Source organism: Pan troglodytes, chromosome 17, assembly GCF_028858775.2.
Source record: "Pan troglodytes isolate AG18354 chromosome 17, NHGRI_mPanTro3-v2.0_pri, whole genome shotgun sequence".
Taxonomy (NCBI): Eukaryota; Metazoa; Chordata; class Mammalia; order Primates; family Hominidae; genus Pan; species Pan troglodytes.
Window position 1 is genome coordinate 46513845 of NC_072415.2, and position 20060 is coordinate 46533904.

Below are 20060 nucleotides of genomic sequence, written 5' to 3' on the forward strand. Positions count from 1 at the left end.
ACATCCAGTTCCTTGTGCCCACAGAACTGAAGTCCCTGTTCCTGGTAGGCTGTTGACCAGTGGTGGTTCTCAGCTTCTAGAGGCCACCTGCATTCCCTGTCAAGCAGCAGTGATGTGGCAGATCCTTCTCCTGCTTCGAATCTCTGACTTCCTTTTCTGCTGCCAATTGGAAAACTCTCTGCCTTTAAAAGCCTTTCCTGATTGGATCCAACTCATCTAGTAAACCTCCATATTGTAAGGTCACTGACTAGGGACTTTCCTGTCATCTGCACAATCCCTTCACAGCATTGCCTCGATGAGTGTTTGAATAACCGGGGCATAGGTCTCTTGGGGGCCATCTTTGGACATCTGTCCACCACAGAGAAATCAACCTCACATTCATTCTCACCTCACTTCACCCTTCCAAGAAATCTGTTGTCAATATAATCTCCATTGTTGTCTCCACCAGCAAGTGCCGGGGATCCTGAACCCGAATCAGAGGCAGAACCGGAAGCAGAGGCAGGGGCGGGGCAGGTTGCTGATGAAGCTGGCCAGGACATAGCCTCTGCCCACGAGGGTGCAGAGACTGAAGTGGAGCGGGCACTAGAGCAAGAGCCGGAAGAAAGAGCCTCCCTCAGTGAAAAAGAGAGGCAGAACGAGGGGGTGAACGAGAGGGACAACTGCTCCGCCTCCAGCGTCTCGTCCTCCAGCAGCACGTTGGAGAGGGAGGAGAAGGAGGACAAGCTTTCCAGGGACAGGACAACTGGTAAATGAAGCCCCTTGTTTCAGTCGGCATGTGCCAGAGAGGCCTGGGGTGCAGGGGCTGGTTCTCTACGAGCTTGTCCACAGGCTGGCCTCTGAGGTGACCTGGGTCAACCCACTCATGTGGCTGTGTCACCCAGTGTCTGGGGACAAGGAGTGTGGCCACGCTGGCAGCCAGCCAGCAGCCTTCTGCCCTGTAGAAAGACAGCCCCCAAACTGTCTGCCACACCATCACATTCATCACCTCCACACCTGGGGAAAAGGGCCCCGATAAGGAGGGCTTTTCCTGAGGAATAAGCCCCAGAAGAGAAACCTCTCACTTCCCCCTGACTGTTCCATTGTGAATAATAGTAAGGTTGATAATAGTAAGGCTTTTTCCGTTTTTGATATAAGTTTAGAAACTGTCACATTGTCATCTATTCCTTTAAAAATGTGTTTACTGAAGTGTGTTAATCATTTTGACTGGACATTTCAGACTGGGAAAGATTTGTTTAAATGGATTGAATGAGTATTTCCAAAAAATTGTACACAGTTTACTGAGGTCAATTTGATGTACTGGAATATAGATAATTTGTTTTCTACATTACACTCATAACTATTCTTTTCTTTGTATAAAGTATATGCTTTTCCTTATGGAAGTATATCTTTTTGATGTTACACTTAATACTCATTCAGTTCTCCTGTGAATGGTAACTTTAGAATTAGGGACCAAATGGAATGTTAGATTATAGGTTTGGTTTAGCCTGAAAGAACCTCACCAAGGACTTGAGAAGGGTGCCACAGAGGGTTATAGGAATCGTGAATAATTCATATGATCTGTGACACCACAGGGTTACTTTTCCTACCCATGACTTGTGTGCTATCAAGGTGGTAGAATGCCTCCTTCCTCAACAAACACTCCTAACCAGTGGAGTCATGTCTTATGGGCCAGCCTTTGTTAAGCTACATATGAGTGGCACCCACTCGAGTCGATGTCTTAGGCCCAAAGGGCAATATGACACCCCTACAAAGGCCTGCCAACCAGTGCCATGACCCATGAATGGCTTATTCATTCCTAGATTAAAAATACATTGTCTCAGAAGCATGGATGAACGAATGAATGAAACCAGAATGTCTTCCAATAGACCTGTCAGTCAATGGCGTAGTCTAAAATAGTTACTATTTGGATTTTTTCCCAGTTAGAATATACTACTAGATTTTATGCTTTATATTGCTGGTCACTATGATGCAGTAAAAAAAAGAAGATAAAAGACTTTATTAGTTTACATCTTAGGAATTATTGCATTGAAAATCCAGTGTCTTCATTTGGTTGAATATGTATGTGCCAAGAGGTATTATATATACTGATATTTACTTAATTTCTTTCAAAGTCAGATTACAGTTAGTCCCCCAAATTCTTCTTATCATTCATATTAATGTAATTATTGTCATAATACTGGGTGTAGGGTAAGTCTTATTGATCAGATTGGTCTTAAATCATGTTTTATTTATTAGGAATAGCTTTAAGAATTATTAATCATAACTGGGTTTAGCAGGCCTAAAACATATCAAGAAATTGGATTAGTAAAAATATACCAGGCGACAGGGCTTTCTTGGATCAGATTGTCCAATATTCTTCCAAAGAAGGACAATTTTCCAAAAATGGAAACCGTTCCCAGTGAAGAACCACTGACTTTCTACCAAAGTGGGCAATGTCCAAGTATTTAGAAGCAGAAATTAGGGCTTTGCAATGATTTTTCTGCTTTGCTTCAGTGCTGTTATGAGAGTTGGTCATGTTTATTTACTGTAGCTTATTGGTTCCTAAAAAATCTCACTGCTCACAGGCATCATCAGCCACTGTGGAGTCAGGGCAGCTATGTCATTATAGCCCTTGCTTTTCAGAGTGCTGTCAAATCACAGAGCAACCTTAGAGATAAAAAATTATTCTCAAACATATTTCTAATGATTATGTCAAAAATGAATTTGTAGGACTTGAAAAAGTCTCATTCCAGTTATGTGGTTTAATTTTTCTTTGTTTAATGTGTTCTACTTTAGGGCATGCATGTGAGAAGCTTTATCATAACATACATTTTACTTTTTTATAGTTACTTGTATAATTGTCCTTTGTCTCCACTTGAATGTCAGCTTTGTGAGGATGGGGATGTCTGTCTATACATCGTGAGTCCTCACTTCCTAGCAGGGTCTCACAAAACAATCGATGAATAAATGAAGAGGCGTCTGGCTAAGATGGGGAAGCTTCATTGCTCCTGGGTCCTCCCTCTTACAACCAACATAGCAGCACCCTGAGAATACCAGAATAATCAGAGGAGGACTGTGAAAAGTGGAAAGAAGAATGCAGACTGCCTAGGAACCTCTGGACTTAAATTATATGACAGTGAAGCTCCAAGTAAAACTTATTCCCCTAGCCAAAGGACTGGGAAAAGGATTGCCTAACAGAATAGAACACAGGCTTTTTACTTATTAATACTTGTACCCTAGACAGGCACTAATGAAAAACCTGACCCAGAGTCAATGGAGACTGATAAGGAGCTGAACCTCTGGCGTCCCTTGGAGGTAATAAGGCAATGTGAGTCAGTGATTTAATTTCCCTGGGAAGATGCCAGTGAGGCCAAGGGAGGGGGCACTGACGTTCTACCCTCCTCATCTGCAATGAGCCAGTGTGAGTCAGCGCTCTTGCTGGGGTGGTGACAGAAAGATCCAGCAAGGAGCTGAACATCTCCCTCCACCAGCACCTGTATGCTATACCTAAAAAGGGTGACTACCAGCTAATAGATTAGATAGGAGCCAAAGTCTAATAAAGCATAAAATGTCCAAGACATAATGGAAATATCACTCATCATTTCAAGAGCTAAGGCAATCACATCTTGAATGGGAAAATGCAATAAACAGATGCCAACACTGAGATGAGCCAGACATTGGAATTATGTGACGGGGATTTGGAAGCAGCCATAATGATATTGCTTCAGTGAGCAGTTACAAACACTTAGGGAATACGTAAAAAGTAAAATATCTCAGCAAAGAAATAAAAGATATTAAAAAGAACCAAAGGGAAATTGTAGAACTGAAAAACACAGTAACAACAACAAAAAATACTTACTGGATGGGCTTAATAGTAGATTGGAGACAACAAAAGAAATGATTAGCCAACTCAAAAACAAATCAGTGGAAATTACGAACTCTGAATGACAGAAAAAAAGAGACTGAAAAACATGAACAGAGCCTCAGGGACCTGTGAGACAATAAGACTCAATCTAACACCAATTCATCAGAATCTGGGGAGGAGAGAGAGTGTAATGCTGAAAAATGCTTTGAAGAAATAATGGACCAAAACTTCTCAAATTTGTCAAAAGGTATAAACTCATAAATTTAGGAAGCTGAGCAAACCCCAAACAAGACATATTTAAAGACATTCACACCAAGACATGATAATCAAACTTATGAAAACTAAAGACCAAAAAAAAAAAAATTTTTGTAAGAGGCTAGAAAGAAACATATTACCTATAGGGGAACACCAGTCCAAATGACAGCACATTGCTCATCTGAAACCATGGAGGCTAGCAGGAAGGGGCACAACATTTTGCAAGTGCTAAAAGAAAAGAACCGTCAACTATAAATTCTATATCCCTCATATGTATCCTTTAAGAATGAAGGGAAAATAAGACATTCTCAGATAAAGAAAAACTAAAAGAGTGGGTCCCTAACAGACCTACCCTCAAAGAATTACTACCGGAGGTTCTCCAAACAGAAATAAAATAATGACAGAAGGTTTGGAACTTCAGGAAGGAAAGGACAACAGAATGGGTGAAAGCAGGGGTAAATAGACTTTCTGCTTATGAGTTACTAAATCGTACTTGATGGTTGAAGCAAAAATTATAACATCATGTGATGTAGTGCTCTGTGTATGCAGAGGAATACTTAGGACAACTATACTTTCAGAGTAGGGAAGCTAACGGTATCAAAATGGAAGTAAGTTTTCCACACTTCAAAGTGGTTAAACAGCAATACTAGTTTACTGTGGTTAGTGTATATATTGTAATGCCTAGAGCAACCACTACAAAAACCAGAAGAAACAATGTACTTGGAACACTATAAATAAATCAAAATGAAATTCTGAAAAATAATCAAAGGGGATGAAGAAAGGTTGACTAATGGGTACAAGTATACAATTTGATAGAAAAAATAAGATGTAGCGTTCTGTAGGATCAGTAGGGAAATTATAGTTTACAATAATGTGTATATTTCAAAGTAGAATAATTTGAATGTTTGTAACAAAAAGAAAAGACAATATTTAAGGTGATGGATATCCCAATTACATTGATTTTATCTTTACAAATTATATGAATGTATTAAATTATCACATGTACCCCGAAAACATCTATTATGTATCAATTTAAAAATTTGTTAAAGTAAAAAAAAGTATTCAAGTAACCCATAGAAGACAAAGGAGAAACAGGAACTAAAACAAATAGAACAAATAAGAAAGTGGCAGACTTAAGCTCTAACATATCAGTAATTCCTTTAAATTAAAAGATAGATGGCAGAGTGGATTAAAAATGACACAATTATATACTATCTATAGAAAACTCTTCTCAAACATAATGACACAGGTAGATTGTAACTTAAAAGTTGGGGGAAAAAATCTGTAGGACTAGGTACGAAAGGAAGAAAAAAAAAGTTGAGAAAAGAACTAGGTACGAAAGGAAGAAAAAAGAAAAAAAGTTGAGAAAAGATATATTATGCAAAAATTAAATCAGAGAAAAGCAGGAATGGCTACATCAGTTAAAGTAGATTTCAGAGCAAAGGAAATTACTAAGGACAAAGAGGGTCACTACAGAATGATAAAAGGAATCATAAATTAATGAAGAGAATAAGCAAGAAAACTGGCATTTTAAAAATATTACCTGATTGCCTGGGCGTGGTGGCTCACACATGTATTCCCAGCACTTTGGGAGGCCGAGGCGGGCAGATCACTTGAATTCAGGGGTTCGAGACCAGCCTGGCCAACATGGTGAAACTCCCATTTATACTAAAAATACAAAAATTAGCTGGGTATGGTGGCTCGCGCCTGTAGTCACAGCTACTCAGGAGGCTGAGACATGAAACTGTTTGAACTTGGGAGGTGGAGGCTGCATTGAGCCGAGATCACACCACTGCACTCCAGTCTGGGCGACAGAGTGAGACTCTGTCTCGAAGAAAAAAATATTACCTGATTATATTATTTTCCCTGTTCCCAAAATAAGAAAATGCTCACATTTCCCAATAAATGGAGAAAGAGCAAGGCTGTCTCTTAAGAAGGGCTCAGCCACTTTATCTGCTGCAGCCTCCTAGTGGTCTCCCTAGTATCTGACCAGTTGTTGAAACTCTACCTAGCCAGATTTTTTGCTATTATCCTCATATGGCATCTCATCTCCTTTTGATGGTGATTATTTCCTAAGATATTTTGTTTGTAAAACCTAAAAGAGGGTTCAGTAGCTCCTTGTTCTGGTGTTGAGATGGCCTAAGGTCCCCTGGTCAGGTTAAGCCATCGTTGCACCAAGGACAGAGAACAAAGATACACTGGAAATCCTGGGGGACCTTGTGATCCCCCGGTCAATGCCTCCTCAAGCCAGGGCCCACCCTCCACGTGTTTGAGGGGGATGTTCCTTCGGCTGAATGAAGCTCCCAATGCTGACCTCCCAGGCCTGGGTCTGCTGCCACATCCCAACATTAGGATCCACTGAGGCCCTGGAAAGCTGATGGAACTGAAGCACTCACTACCTGGCTCTGCCAGCCCTGATAAGGTTTGGCTGTGTTCTCACCCAAATCTCATCTTGAATTATAGTTCCCATAATCCCCACAGGTCATGGGAGGGACCAGGTGAAAATAATTGAATCATGGGAGTGGTTTCCCCCATCCTGTTCTCATGATAGTGAATTAGTTCTCACAAGATCTGATAGTTTTTTAAGGGGCTTCCCTCTTTGCTGGGCACTCATTCTTCTCTCTCCTGCCACCACGTAAAGGAGGACATGTTTTCTTCCCCTTCTGCCGTGATTGTAAGTTTCCTGTGGCCTCCCCAGCCATGCTGAACTGGGAGTCAATTAAACCTCTTTCCTTTATAAATTACCTAGTCTCAGGCAGCCCTTTATAGCAGCATGAGAACAGACTAATACAAGCCCCAAAGAGGCAAACCCAGAGGAATAACATTCCTGATCATTCATTCATTCATTCATTCAGTTGTCCAGATGTTGCAGAAACAACAGTGAGCAAAACAAACCCAAATCCTATTCTCATAGAGTTTACATCCATGAAGAAGGCAATTTATTGAGTAATTATAATCATTTCAGTGATAGGGCAGAGGCAGACAATAAAATAAGTAAAACGTGACAGATTTGATAGTCATAAGAGCTGTGATGAAAAATAAAGCAGGAAAGGATGATCAACAGTGTTGGGGGAGGATTGCACAGTTTTCACTAGTGGTCAGGGAAGACTTCACTGAGAAGATATGGTTTGAGTAAAGACAAGAGGTCAAGGATAAAATTGTGTGATTAACTAGGTGTAGTTTATCCCAGGAGGGGCTGACACCCTGAGGCCAGATCATACTTGGTGAGTTCTAGGAATGGGAAGAAGTTGCTGTAGCTAACGAGGTTTATGGGCATGTGTGTCTGGGGGTCAGGGAGTGTTGGTGGTGGTGTGCGATGAATGAAAAGTAAGGAAGGATCATGGAAGGCCTTGTGAACATCATGTCATTGGCCTTTTCTCACAGTGAATGTTGGTGCTGTTAAAAGACTTTGAGCAGAAAGATATGATCAGACATTTTTATAAACATCATGTGGCTGTTGGGGTAAGAATTGGCTGTCAAGGGACATGACTAGAAGCAGAGAGTCCAGTGGGGACGCCCCTGCAGTACTATAGGCAGGAACCCACGCTGGCCTGGCCCATGGTTGTGGTAGCAGAGGTGCTGAGAAAAGCAGCTGGATTCTGGATATGACATGAAGGTGTAGCCAACAAGATGCACAGCAACACTGGATGTGGAGGATGAAAGAAAAGAAGGAGTCAAGAATGACTCTGAGGTTTTTGGAATTAGCAGCAAGACGGATTAAGTTGCCGTAGCTGAGACAGCAAAGGATTGCAGGAGAAGCAGTTTAGGTTGGGGAGTGCAGGGTTGGAGAAGGTGGTATTTTATGGATGGCATTTAACGCCTTGAAACTAGATGAGACTGAAAGAGTGCAGATGGAGAGAAGAGGTCCAAGGACATTTAAAGGTTAATGATAAGGAGGAAGCAGCAACGGAGACTGAGAAGGAGTAGCCAGATGTCCTGGGAGCCCTGTGAGGGAGGAGGGAGTGGTTGGCTGTGTCTAGTGCAACACAAAAGTCACTGGTACCTGAAAGCAGCAGCTGAGAAGGGTGGTGGGAGCAATAGCTCCCTTTGACTGGGTCCAAGAGAAAAGAAAAAGAGAAATTGGAGGCAGTGGGCAAAGCAACTCTTATGAGGAAATGAGAAAAGTTAAAGTTAGGTGATAGCTAGAGGGATGAGTGGGGCCAAGGGTGGTTTTGCTTTTTTAAGATGGGGGAAATTATATATGTGTGTGTGTGTGTGTGTGTGTGTGTGTGTGTGTTAATGTGCCAGAAGGAAGACTCTAGTGGGAAGGCCATGGGAAATACAGGACAGAGAATTTCTGGAGTGGGTTACTAATGCACAAGTGGGCAGTCGACCCCTGCTAAGAGGTATGTTTATGAGGCAGTTGCAGGAGGGAAGATGTGTTCTGAGGGTCAATGCAGGTGGGAGAGTAGAGGTGGAAGGGAGGCTCTGGAAGATGCCTTCTGGCTTCATCTGTTAAGTCGGTGAACTTGGAGGCAAGGTTGTCTCTGAGGATGAGATGGGCCAGGAGGTTAGAGAAGAGAGGGCTATGGAAAGTCACCTTGGAGAGGAGTGGGTGAGATTGCCAGGCAGCATTCAGCCCCCTGGAGACTAGGGACCGTGATAAGGAGTGAACCTAAAGAGTGATCAGTGGCACAGTTTGTGTGTTTTTGAGGCACTTTGAGCTGCACTAGTGCAGATTTAGAGTAGGGGAGAGAAACAGAGGTAATCTTTCAGGCTCTCTAATACCTGCTGGGGCCAGGGAGTGGCTTCTTGCCTCCCTATCTCAAGTTAGGGCAGAGGCTCCTTAGCTACCTGTGGCTGAGTAGGTCCTGACCCGCTGCCTTGGGTGGGCAGGAAAAAGGAGGAAGATTTCTCCCATGAGCCCAGGTAGGAGCCAGGAGCAGCGTCATGCCTGGAAGAGTCTTGGGTCCTGGTGTGGGTCTTTGGGACTATAAAGCAGCATCTCTTCTTGCCCAAGAGCGCCTTGTCAGCCACGGCTTTGACTGCTCATGCAGTGTCTTCTCTGAAGTCACTCCCATGTGTCAAGCTCACTTATTCTCATCGATTCTCTCATGGAAGTGAGGCCCCCTTGCCCCTTTCTCATTTTTCTCTCCCATGTACTTTCAGGTTTGTGGCCCGCAGGTGTCCAGGATGCAGGTGTAAATGGACAGTGTGGCGACATCCTCACCAACAAACGGTTCATGCTTGACATGCTGTATGCCCATAACAGGAAGTCTCCGGATGATGAGGAGAAGGGGGATGGGGAGGCCGGGAGGACCCAACAGGAGGCAGAGGCGGTAGCCAGCCTTGCTACCAGGATATCCACCCTGCAGGCCAACTCTCAGACCCAGGATGAGAGTGTCAGGAGGGTGGATGTCGGCTGTTTGGACAATCGGGGCAGTGTGAAAGCATTTGCTGAGAAATTCAACAGTGGGGACCTGGGGAGAGGTTCCATCTCCCCTGATGCTGAGCCCAATGACAAGGTCCCAGAAACAGTGCCGGTGCAGCCGAAGACAGAGTCTGATTACATCTGGGACCAGCTCATGGCCAATCCAAGAGAGCTCAGAATCCAAGACATGGATTTCACTGACCTGGGGGAGGAGGATGACATTGATGTCCTAGATGTGGACCTGGGTCACAGGGAGGCCCCTGGGCCACCTCCCCCACCCCCACCCACCTTTCTGGGTTTGCCGCCCCCACCCCCTCCGCCCCTGTTGGACAGCATTCCTCCCCCTCCTGTCCCTGGTAATTTATTGGTTCCTCCTCCTCCAGTGTTCAACGCTCCTCAGGGCTTAGGGTGGTCCCAGGTACCCAGGGGTCAGCCCACATTCACTAAGAAAAAGAAGACCATCCGTTTGTTCTGGAATGAAGTTCGGCCTTTTGACTGGCCATGTAAAAACAACCGACGCTGCAGAGAATTCCTGTGGTCAAAACTGGAACCCATTAAGGTGGACACTTCCAGACTGGAGCACCTGTTTGAGTCTAAATCCAAGGAACTGTCTGTCTCAAAGGTACTGCTAGTCTTCAGCATGCTTCTTGATTGGAAGTTGGGTAGGGCTGAAGAGATTCGTTCTGTATAAAATACTATTTTGCATTGCTTTTGCTATTTGGTAAAAAGTCCATTGGTATGAAAATTTGATCTTTAATATAGTGTTCCTTCTGCCACATGCTAGGTGTAGGCTACATGAGTCAGAGACCCTTATTAGCTAACATGGTCACCAGCTTACTCATATTAGGCAAAGGAGCTTTCAAAGAACCAGATAGCCCTGAGGAAAAGACAAAAATGGTCAACTAAGGAATGTCAGCATAGCCCAATAGCAGATATTGATGTTAACTAGAGAAAGTGGACTTGCTGACTCACCAAACACGGGATATGCTTATTTAATCTTACCTTCATTGATTATGAGTGATAGTAGTAGTTTGAACTTTATCTGTAACCACCCAATAAGCTCAAAGGCAATAATCCAACTGACATTTCTTTGGCTTGGCCCTGATCAAGCCAGCATTCTGCAGCTATCTAGTTTTCCAGCAGCCGTATATTTGGCATCCTGTCAATATTACACATGCCTCTAGATTTAGTATTTTGGATAAATGTTTGAGAGTCCTATAGCCACTGCTGCTGTGATAGTAACAAAGATGTTATACCACTTTCATCAATGGGAAACACTGTACATAAAGTTATTGGGCACCAAAGGTTAAGTCATGGTTAATTTACACTGATAAACTGCAAGATATGGGATCACAGATTTTATATCTAATTCCCTACATTAGTAGAGTCTTCTTCGCCTATCTTAACTGACTTTTAAAAACCCATTCTGGATATTTTCCAGTTTTAAAACAGGTTTAAGGTTATCTCCTCTTTTAAGGTATAAGGGGTAGGAGAAAGCACTTTGTAAAGCATAATTTAGAATAAACATGCAAGAGCTTATAATCATGAATTAATTTTAACTCCCTGTGTTGCTGCATGCATTTATCATCTTTTTGGGTGAGTATGAAACTGTCTGAGTCAGGTTTCCAGCAATGCCATTTGGGCACCAATTCTGTATCAAAAATTACATGCAGGATCCTCAGAACAACTGAGCCCTTCAGACGAGGAGCACAGTGACAGAGTTAGTGCCTGTCACTGCTGTGGGATGTTGACAGGCCAGCCAGGGGAGCTGTAGTTGATCAGCTTCCTTTCAAAATGTGCTGGGATTCTTAAGCTGCTTGCTGCCCTTCGCTGATTGGTGTTTACCCCAGTGTGTGTTTCTCACTCACTCATGGCATGAGTCTAAATCATTTCCAGCCTCAGGAATCTCCTCAAGTCAAAATTAAAGCTTTCTCATTTACAAATCTACACCGTTAGGATCCAGTGTAAAAAATCATGCCCAATCAGTCCTGTCCTTCAGTTGAAAGTAGACCCAGCTTTTGTCCTCTCCAGAAAATAACACCTAAGAAAGGGTTGCCAGACACCCACTCTTGGTGTGTCTGTGTCCTGACTTTCTAGGACTGGTACCAAGTGGTGCCGAGCCATCCACATGCCCCGTTCCAATTCTTTTTTTTTTTTTTTTTGAGGCAGAGTCTTGCTCTGTCGCCCAGGATGGAGTGCAGTGGTGTGATCTTGGCTCACTGCAACCTCCACCTCCCGGGTTCAAGAGATTCTCCTGCCTCCGCCTCCTGAGTAGCTGGGATTACAGGTGCCCACTGCTACACCCAGCTAATTTTTGTATTTTTAGTAGAGATGGGGTTTCACCATGTTGGCCAGGCTGGTCTCAAACTCTCAACCTCAGGTGATCCACCTGCCTCAGCCTCCCCAAGTGCTAGGATTACAGGAGTGAGCCACTGTGCCTGGCCTCCCCCTTCCAATTCTTATAGGCAGCCTGACATTTAGGAGAAGACCAGCCGCGATTAAGACAGCAGTCTGTGGTTGCTAGAAGTTACCCATCACCTGACTTGCTGACACCACCTTCCAACCCACTGACCTAATTGGACAGAATATTCCTCCTCCCCCTCCTTCTCCTCCTCCTCCTCCTTCTCCTCCTCCTCCTCCTCCTTCTTCTCCTCCTCCTTCTTCTTCTCCTCCTCCTCCTTCTCCTCCTGCTCCTTCTCCTCCTCCTCCTCTTCCTCCTCCTCTTCCTCCCCTCATTGCCCACTTGGCTGGCTGCACCTCTAGGCTTTTTGTGGTTCCCGATCAGGTTGCTGGGAAGAAGCTGCCCCTTGACTCAGTATTGGGAGGAATAAAATGGAGTAAAAGTATGGAGGTGAAGGCACTCCTAGCTTCATTTTTACAGGATTAAAAGTTTCCTCAAGAAGGCCCAAAATTAATGCTTCACCTACCTCCCTCCTTCTCTTGGTCCCACTGCAGCCAATTTGGTCCGTGATAATATTCTAGCCTCTTTTGTCTCAGCCCAAAGTTCCATGATTGCCTGAAGCAGGTAGTGACCTCTAGAACAATGTATTGCCTAGCTAATAGACAAATGTTTGCATAGTTTTTATCAAGTAGGAGCATAAGAGGAAAGTGGTATATTGGATGAAAAGTTTACCAAACTGATTCCAGAATGTTCTATAATGAGACCCAAAAACCCCTACCTTTGTCTTTGGGATAGGAAAAGTGAACAGGAGCTACTTTACAAAATGTTACAAAAGGTAAGAATGCAAGTTAGGATTAAAACACGTCACTGTGTTTTGGCCATGATGGATGGCTCATTCTGGTAATTCCAGCACTTTAGGAGGCCAAGGCAGGTAGATGGCTTGAGCTCAGGAGTTTGAGACCAGCCTGGACAACATGGTGAAACCCCATCTCTATAAAATATACACACACGCACACAGCCAGGGATGGCAGTACATTCCTGTAGTCCCAGCTACTTGGGAGGCTGAGATGGGAAGATATCCTGAGCCTGAGAAGGTCAAGGTTGCATTGAGCTGTGATCATGCCACTGCACTCCAGTCTGGGTGAAAGAGCAAGACTCTGTCTCAAAAAAGCAAAAAAACAACAAACACCACATTACACTGGAGAGCTGAATCCATTTTGCATATGTTACCACTGTAGATATAACCAATTTCATTTCTGTTTCTAATCCTTGACCGTGGTTTTCATAAATCAAAATGTAAACAGCCACTTCTGATTTCTGGCTCAGAAATTTTTAAATTAAGTACAATAAATAAAATGCAACAAAAATAGAGTGAAATAGACTTCACAAGACAGCACAAAACAAAGAGAATTGGTTTTAGGTTTCATCAAAAAAAGTAACATTAGACCAGAGTTATTGGGCATGGCTGTGACTAAGCCACCCAAAAATAAAGATTCATGAGCCAGATCTAAGGCTGGGGTAACCACCTAATGAAAAAATGATAAGACTGAAAAGATGCGATTTTTAATTTTCTTTCAAAATAGTTTCTGGAATTGGATCAATTTTTCTCTATCAGCTGGAATTATATGGTGTTTTAATAAGATGAATCATATTGTGTTTTATGGTAAAAAGTAGAAATCCTGTGCTAAATTTCATTATGTTCTGACTGCTGGTCTAAGATGTGGTGAGCCCCATAGGAGACAAAGTGACCCCAAGAAAGATGTCAGGGCAGAAAGCCCTGAGACTTCCTTGGGCTTGACATCATCCTGGGGAGCCCCAGGAAAGTGACTTTCCAACCCTTGTACCTAACCAGGGGCAGCAAAATCCCTCCTGTTCTCAAAGGGCAGCTTCTATGCCCCAAGTTACAGCCAGACCAAAACAGACATGGAGTGGAACTCAGTTTCCACTTTGGGGACCTGATGTTGTCTTACTCTCTTGCATTCATTAGGTTTGTCATAGGGAGGGAGCCCAGAATGTATCTGGAGAAGTTTATTTACCTTGAAGTTTCTAAATCTATTTGAACTAGTAACAGCAACTTTTAAATAAAAATTAGGTCAGGGTGAGCCTTGGCCTGGGTTATTTTTCTTATTTTTATTTCTTAGAGATAAGGTGTCACTCTGTCGCCCAGGCTGGAGTGCAGTGGCACAATGATAGCTCACTACGGCCTCAAACTCCTGGGCTCAAACGATCCTCCCACCTCAGCTTCCCAAGTATATTTTTAAAAGCTCCTCAGGGACTCTCAAGTACAACCAAGGTTATGAGCCACTGATTTCAGGTGAAAAATGAGGCACTGAAGGAGCACTGTGTTCCCCACCACCACTCTCCACATTGACACCCCCTGACCCTTTTGATTTTCCTGAGAGGAGATAGAAATCTTCCTATGCTATATTCAAGTTCAGGACATAATAAGTTATCTAACATTCCCCTCAGAAACCTGAATTCTACCTAGAAACTCTGAACACAACTCTGGGACTTCAGCAGGGCTGAAGTGTGCCCAGACACTTCTGGTGTGTGCCTGCTGGTCCTATAGGATGTGGTGAATCGTATAGGAGAATAAAATGACCCCAGAGAAAGATGTCAGGGCCAAAAGCCCCTGGAGGGCATGGAGACTCCCTTCCTCTCTCCTGGGTCTCTGGATTAGGATAACAAATAAACTGAATTCATGCAGGAAGTCTGTTTAACAGTTGGCCTCTGCTCTAGACAACCCAAAGGGCAAATATGAGAAATTAATACTCTTTCCTTTAACAATAAGGCAAACCTTACCTGGCAAGAAATTTTATTTCTGACTAAGGATTCCTCAGCCTTTGCTTGGGCTTAGTTTTTTGTTTTTGTTTTTCATTTTAGGGTGTGTGTGTTGGTGGGTGTGTGGATGGGGGGCGGTTTGCCTTAATGCTTTCCTATACATCTCCCCGTCTCCCTTGTTTCAAGACTTTAGGAAAATTCCATAGTTGTCACATCTTTGTGACATCTGTGTCATTGCATCCTTGTAACTGTCACTTTCTCAACGGACAGTTTTGAAAATATCCTGTGGCATCACTCTTTCGGCAGGGAGCGAGGAGGGATGATTTACCGTTTCTAGAACTTCTGCCTTTCTGAGCCCGACCCAAGGTCTCCAACAGTGATGCAGAGAAGCATTTGCAAAGGTCTGTCGCCTTTCATGGAAGTGCTCTCAGACTCACCAGCACTCCCCAAACCTCCTGCAGCTCTCTTAATAAATCAAGTCCTCAGCCCGGTGTCTACTATCAATTGCAGCACCTTCTGGGGTGCATCCTCTGTTACTAGTAAAATACTCTTTAAAAATGCAAAGGGGCAATATGACGTGGCAACATTTCAGGAAGCCTTAAGCTTAATGACTACTATTAACTATTTAAATTTTTCTTTCCACTTCTTTTCCTAACTGCTACCTGAATCCTCACTCTTCTTTTTCCAAAACGGGATGTCTCTGAGGGGGAAGTTAGGTCTTTTTCTTTCCCAGGATGCCTACTGAAACTAGGTTGTGGTCACTCTTGCATGATGGTCACTCTTTTCCAATAACCATTCCAAATCAAGTTTGAGTCTTTACTTGCAGATTCTTAAATACTTTTACTTGGAGGTTTAATTTGTTCTATCCGAAAGCCTGACTTGGGCATCTCCTCTGCATGGGCATTTTGCCATCTGTGTGCATCAAGGATTGGTGTCTCACCAAGGATCCACCTGGGTAGACTTGTGGCTCTGCAGTGCTTATATCGAGCCGAGCCAAAATATCTGGCTTAGCGGTTCTAGAAAATATTCCTATTACCATGTGTGACTTTCTGCCCCACGGAGTGGCTGAGTTTGCAGGCTCCTGCCTCCTGGGGCTGCTGGTTCTAGAAAGCGGACTCCCAACCCAGGTAGCTGCCCACCAGCTGAATCTGGGGCTGCCGAGAACAAGCACAGCTCTTCCCCGAAGCTTTGGCAGTTGACAGTCGCTACCTCCCCTTCTCAGGAATCCTGTGACTCTTCTAGTCTTGAGTGCTGTCTGTTTGAAGCCTCACCCTAGAGGGGCTCACCTGCATCTTCCTAGAAGCTGGACCCAGTCCCTGAGTTGCCTTAATGACCGCCCTCCTGCTCCCTTTGAGTTTCCTGCTCGCCTAGACAGCCTCTCTTTCCACAAAGGGTAACCTCTGCCTCTCCCTCATCTTGGCTGTGCACACCCCTGCTCCCTCTCCCTGCAGTGTTCTTAGCCAAGTCAAAAACAAAAACAAATAAAAGCCTTACATGGCATTCATCCTGAAGCTTTTCTCCGGAGACTGTCTTTCCTCCAGGGGAGAAGGGCTACTACGGGCATGTTGGAGGCTCCCGGTAGTTGGAGCTCCGAAGGAGGAGCTCTGCCGTGGGAGTTCAGCTTAACTAGGCTTTCTGGAACCAAAACAAAGCCTGGCTGCTTCCCAGGCTTCTCCCTACACCCTTAAAGAAGCAAGGTCCTCTCTTTCCTTGAGCACTTCTGGACATATTTGGGAAAGCAGCATGTTCAGAGATGGCCCTGCCATGGTTTCCCACACACTATCTCATGTCCGCCTCTTTGCTGACCACCCAAAGATAGTTGTTCCTGTTTTCACATCCAGCCAACCCCTAGTCTAGCATCCTGTACCTGGAGCCTGGGCTCAGGCACCTCCTTCCATCATCACTTCCTCCCTGAGAGTTCTTGGAACTTGCTGAGGAAGAGGGCAGAGCTTTGGCTAATTGTTCTTTTATCGACAAATTAAGACAAAAAACCCAATGTCCTGTTGCTCCAGAGCTGACCATGGGTGTTGGGGGCATCCTGGCCCTCCAGAGGTATGCATTTTTTGTTAGTCTGCATGGAAATGTTCCCACTTGAGAACCAGGCACCTAACAGCAGGCACTCAGGAATTACCTGTTTAAGGAAGTGGATTATATATCAAAGAGAGGCGATAAATATAGGGAAGCTTACACAGTCAATCAGAAAGAGACCATCAGGGACTGGGCTTGTTTCTCAGCCTCTTCTGTACCTGTGCAGGGTTCAGCATCATGGACCATCACTGAGAATGTCTTGAGACTCCAGGCAGCAGGGTGGTATCATACCCAAGTCAGCAAGGGGGTCTCCTGGCTGTGGTGTACTTGTGCCGTGCTGACACTGGGCCATTCCCACATCAGCCTGGGTTCCTGCTTTCCCCTGGCCTTTTCCCTTCCTGAGAAGGAACATGTCAGTCAATCCAGCCTGTCACAATGTTCACTCGCCATATCGGTTTGTTTGGCTTAAAGTTAGTTTTTCTGATTCCATATTAAAAATGGATCTTTTTATGTTAGATTCTGGGTCACTAATCTTAGTGTCTTTGTTAGAATGTCCTGGACCATTGTATAGAGCTTTTTCTGTACTATTGATTCTATTCTGTTCTATTATTCCAACTATTCTAGGGCCAGTGCTATACAGCTGATAGCTGATTGGGTAGATATTATATCTAACTCTACATTTTAAGAACATGTTTGACACTTTCATACATATATTCTTTCATGTTCACTTTAGACATTTTTTTTCTAATTCCAAAAACAAATCTTATGGGGATTTTGATAGGATTATGTATATGCAAAATAAAGGTAACATATCTATTGGACAGCCAATATATGTATTACTTTTATATATATGTTATATATGTAAATATACATGTTACATATATAAATATATATAATTAGATAAGAGATAACTACAGCACACTTATGATGTTGAAACTTCTTATCCAGGAACATGAGGTTTCTCATTTATCCAAGTCTTCTTTTATTACTCTCAAGAAAATGTTGTCATTTTCTTCAGGTAGAAGATACAAGAGGTTTTTTGCTTTGTTTCCTTGTTTGGGTATTTTTGGGGGTTGTCTGGTTTCTCATCAATTGCAGAACAACTTTCTGATTTCCTACTTAGAAGCATTGCTTCCTCTCCTGTTACTGATATCTGTCTGACCTCTGCCCCGTCACATCTCACTCCCTCTTTCTGGATGCCATCCCCTTCAAGAAAGGCATTTACATTTTCTAACCTTCACAAGGACCACTCTTTCTTCTCTGACCTCTGCTTTATATCCTCTTCCCATCATTGACCAATTTCCTTATTTTCAAATTTTAAACCATGGAAAACCACTGTGGCTTTCTGACCAAAGGAATGCACTAAGGAAAAGTGCCTCTTTTTTTTTCTTTTCTTTTCTTTTGAGATGGAGTCTCACTCTGTCACCCAGGCTGGAGTGCAGTGGCGTAAACTCTGCTCACTGCAACCTCTGCCTCCTGGGTTCAAGTGATTCTCCTGCCTCAGCCTCCCGAGTAGCTGGGACTACAGGCACATGCCACCATACCCAGCTAATTTTTGTATTTTTAGTAGAGACGGGGTTTCACTATGTTGGCCAGGATGGCCTCGATCTCTTGACCTCGTGATCTGCCCACCTCGGCCTCCCAAAGTGCTGGGATTACAGGCTTAAGCCACTGTGCCTGACCAGAAAAGTTCCTTTTAGCAAGAGTAGGATGGATAGATGGATGGGTTAGGGAGAGAAGAGATCAGAAGCAGAAGGCGAGTGCTGGGCTGCTCTGAGAAGTGGGGTTCTGGGTGGTCAGGCCCAGGGTGGAGAGGTGGGAATGGAGAAGGATGGATGGGAATGAGACGCTTTGGGAAGGAAGAGTGGACCACAGTTGCTCTGTCTTAGGACCATGTGGAGGACTAATGAAGTTCACTATTGCTGACTTGAGGCTTTGGCTCAGAAGGACAATTCAAATGGATCAGAATAGATGACTGCCAATCCTTAGACATGGATATAGGCACAGAGAGCTCTGCCTTGCTCTTGTAAGTGCTGCTTTAGATTATTGTCAGAGGGAAGGAGAGAGTTGGACAGCCCTACCCAAACCACTCCCTCATCTTGGGCAATACTAACCAGATGACACTTGAGTGTTTAGTAGCATCTGGTGGAGGTTTATTTTGATTATGAAGAACAGCACTTAAAGCACCTTTTTGCTAAAATCTAGAGCTTGCATAATTCCATTTCAGGTATTCCTTTAATGCTTATTCTTTCCTTCATGATATGGGTGGAAGTGCTCTGCAAATGTGCAGAATCCTCTGTGGGGACAGCTCTCCCATGATCTTGGGGTGCTCAGTGGCGCACCCCTCCCTGACTTAGAGGGGTGTGTGCAGGCATGTGTGTTGCTGTAAGTTGAGCTCTACTGAGAATGGGGCCAAGGGCATGTCAGGCTCAGGGCCACCACGTAGGTCTGTGCAAATTGCTTGCTACATGTGGACACTGGCTGCCAGAGATGAGGCTGGAATCTGAGTAGTGCTTCTCCCCCAAGCTGTTTGCCATGGGGCTGAGTCTCAGGGTGATGGCAAGGGGCTTCATTTTGTCATCTGCATAAAGACTCCAGTTGAGCTGGCTGGGCTCCTAGAGTGTTGGGGTTTTGTGGATGAGGGGTTAAGGGCTACTGTTTCCCAGGGAATCCCTGCTGCCATCCTGTGCTCACAAGACACCTGCTACTGCACCTCCAGACCCCTATCTCCATTCTAGGCAGGAAGAAGGGGGATGAGCACAAGGCATGGCCCACCAGTTCTATTGCTTTTTAATCAGGAAAACAAAAGCCAGAACCAAGTCATGGGGCCAGCTTCAGTTGCAGAGGGTCCAGGGAGGGAATTGATTTAATGGACACATTGCCAGCCTGAAAAAAATCAGAGTCCTGTTGCTGAGTGGGGAAGAGGGCATGGATTTGGGGTAGGTGCCCAGCAGTGCCTGGAGAAGCAGGCCTCCAGCACCACAGTATTGGCATTGCTAGTTGTAACATCCTTCTTTGTTGCCTGTATTCAACATTCTGTCAAACTTTTCTCATTCCTTTAGCATTCCACACACAACATAAAATTAGATTTAAAAGTTAAATTGAGAATTTCCAGGGACTCCTGATAAGTTTCTTAGGTTAACTACATAGAACAGAACACTTTCCCTGAAGAGTGGGGAGGCATGTATGCCATGTGTCCCTGGGAGCCCAGTGTTCAAAGCTGACAACCCTACCCCACAGGAATTGCCCCTCCTGATCACCAGGATCCAAAACAGCTGGGATGTTTTCAGTTGTTGTTGTTGGGTTTTTTTTTTTTTAATGAAGAAGTTTGAGTTTATTCCCAACTGCATATTTAAGGATCTAAAATAGAAATTTAGCAA

General features: G+C 44.0%; 1 protein-coding gene across 13 annotated transcripts in view; it reads left to right on the forward strand.

The window, feature by feature from the left end:
* FHOD3 (formin homology 2 domain containing 3) overlaps window positions 1-20060 on the forward strand; it is a 483155-nt gene that overhangs the window by 411949 nt on the left and 51146 nt on the right. For all 13 annotated transcript variants that reach the window (XM_016933551.3, XM_016933549.3, XM_016933541.3 and 10 more), the window contains 2 exons: window positions 449-745; window positions 9209-10092. In XM_016933551.3, the coding sequence (XP_016789040.1) occupies window positions 449-745; window positions 9209-10092 (1181 nt within the window). The remainder of the gene's footprint in view (window positions 1-448; window positions 746-9208; window positions 10093-20060) is intronic.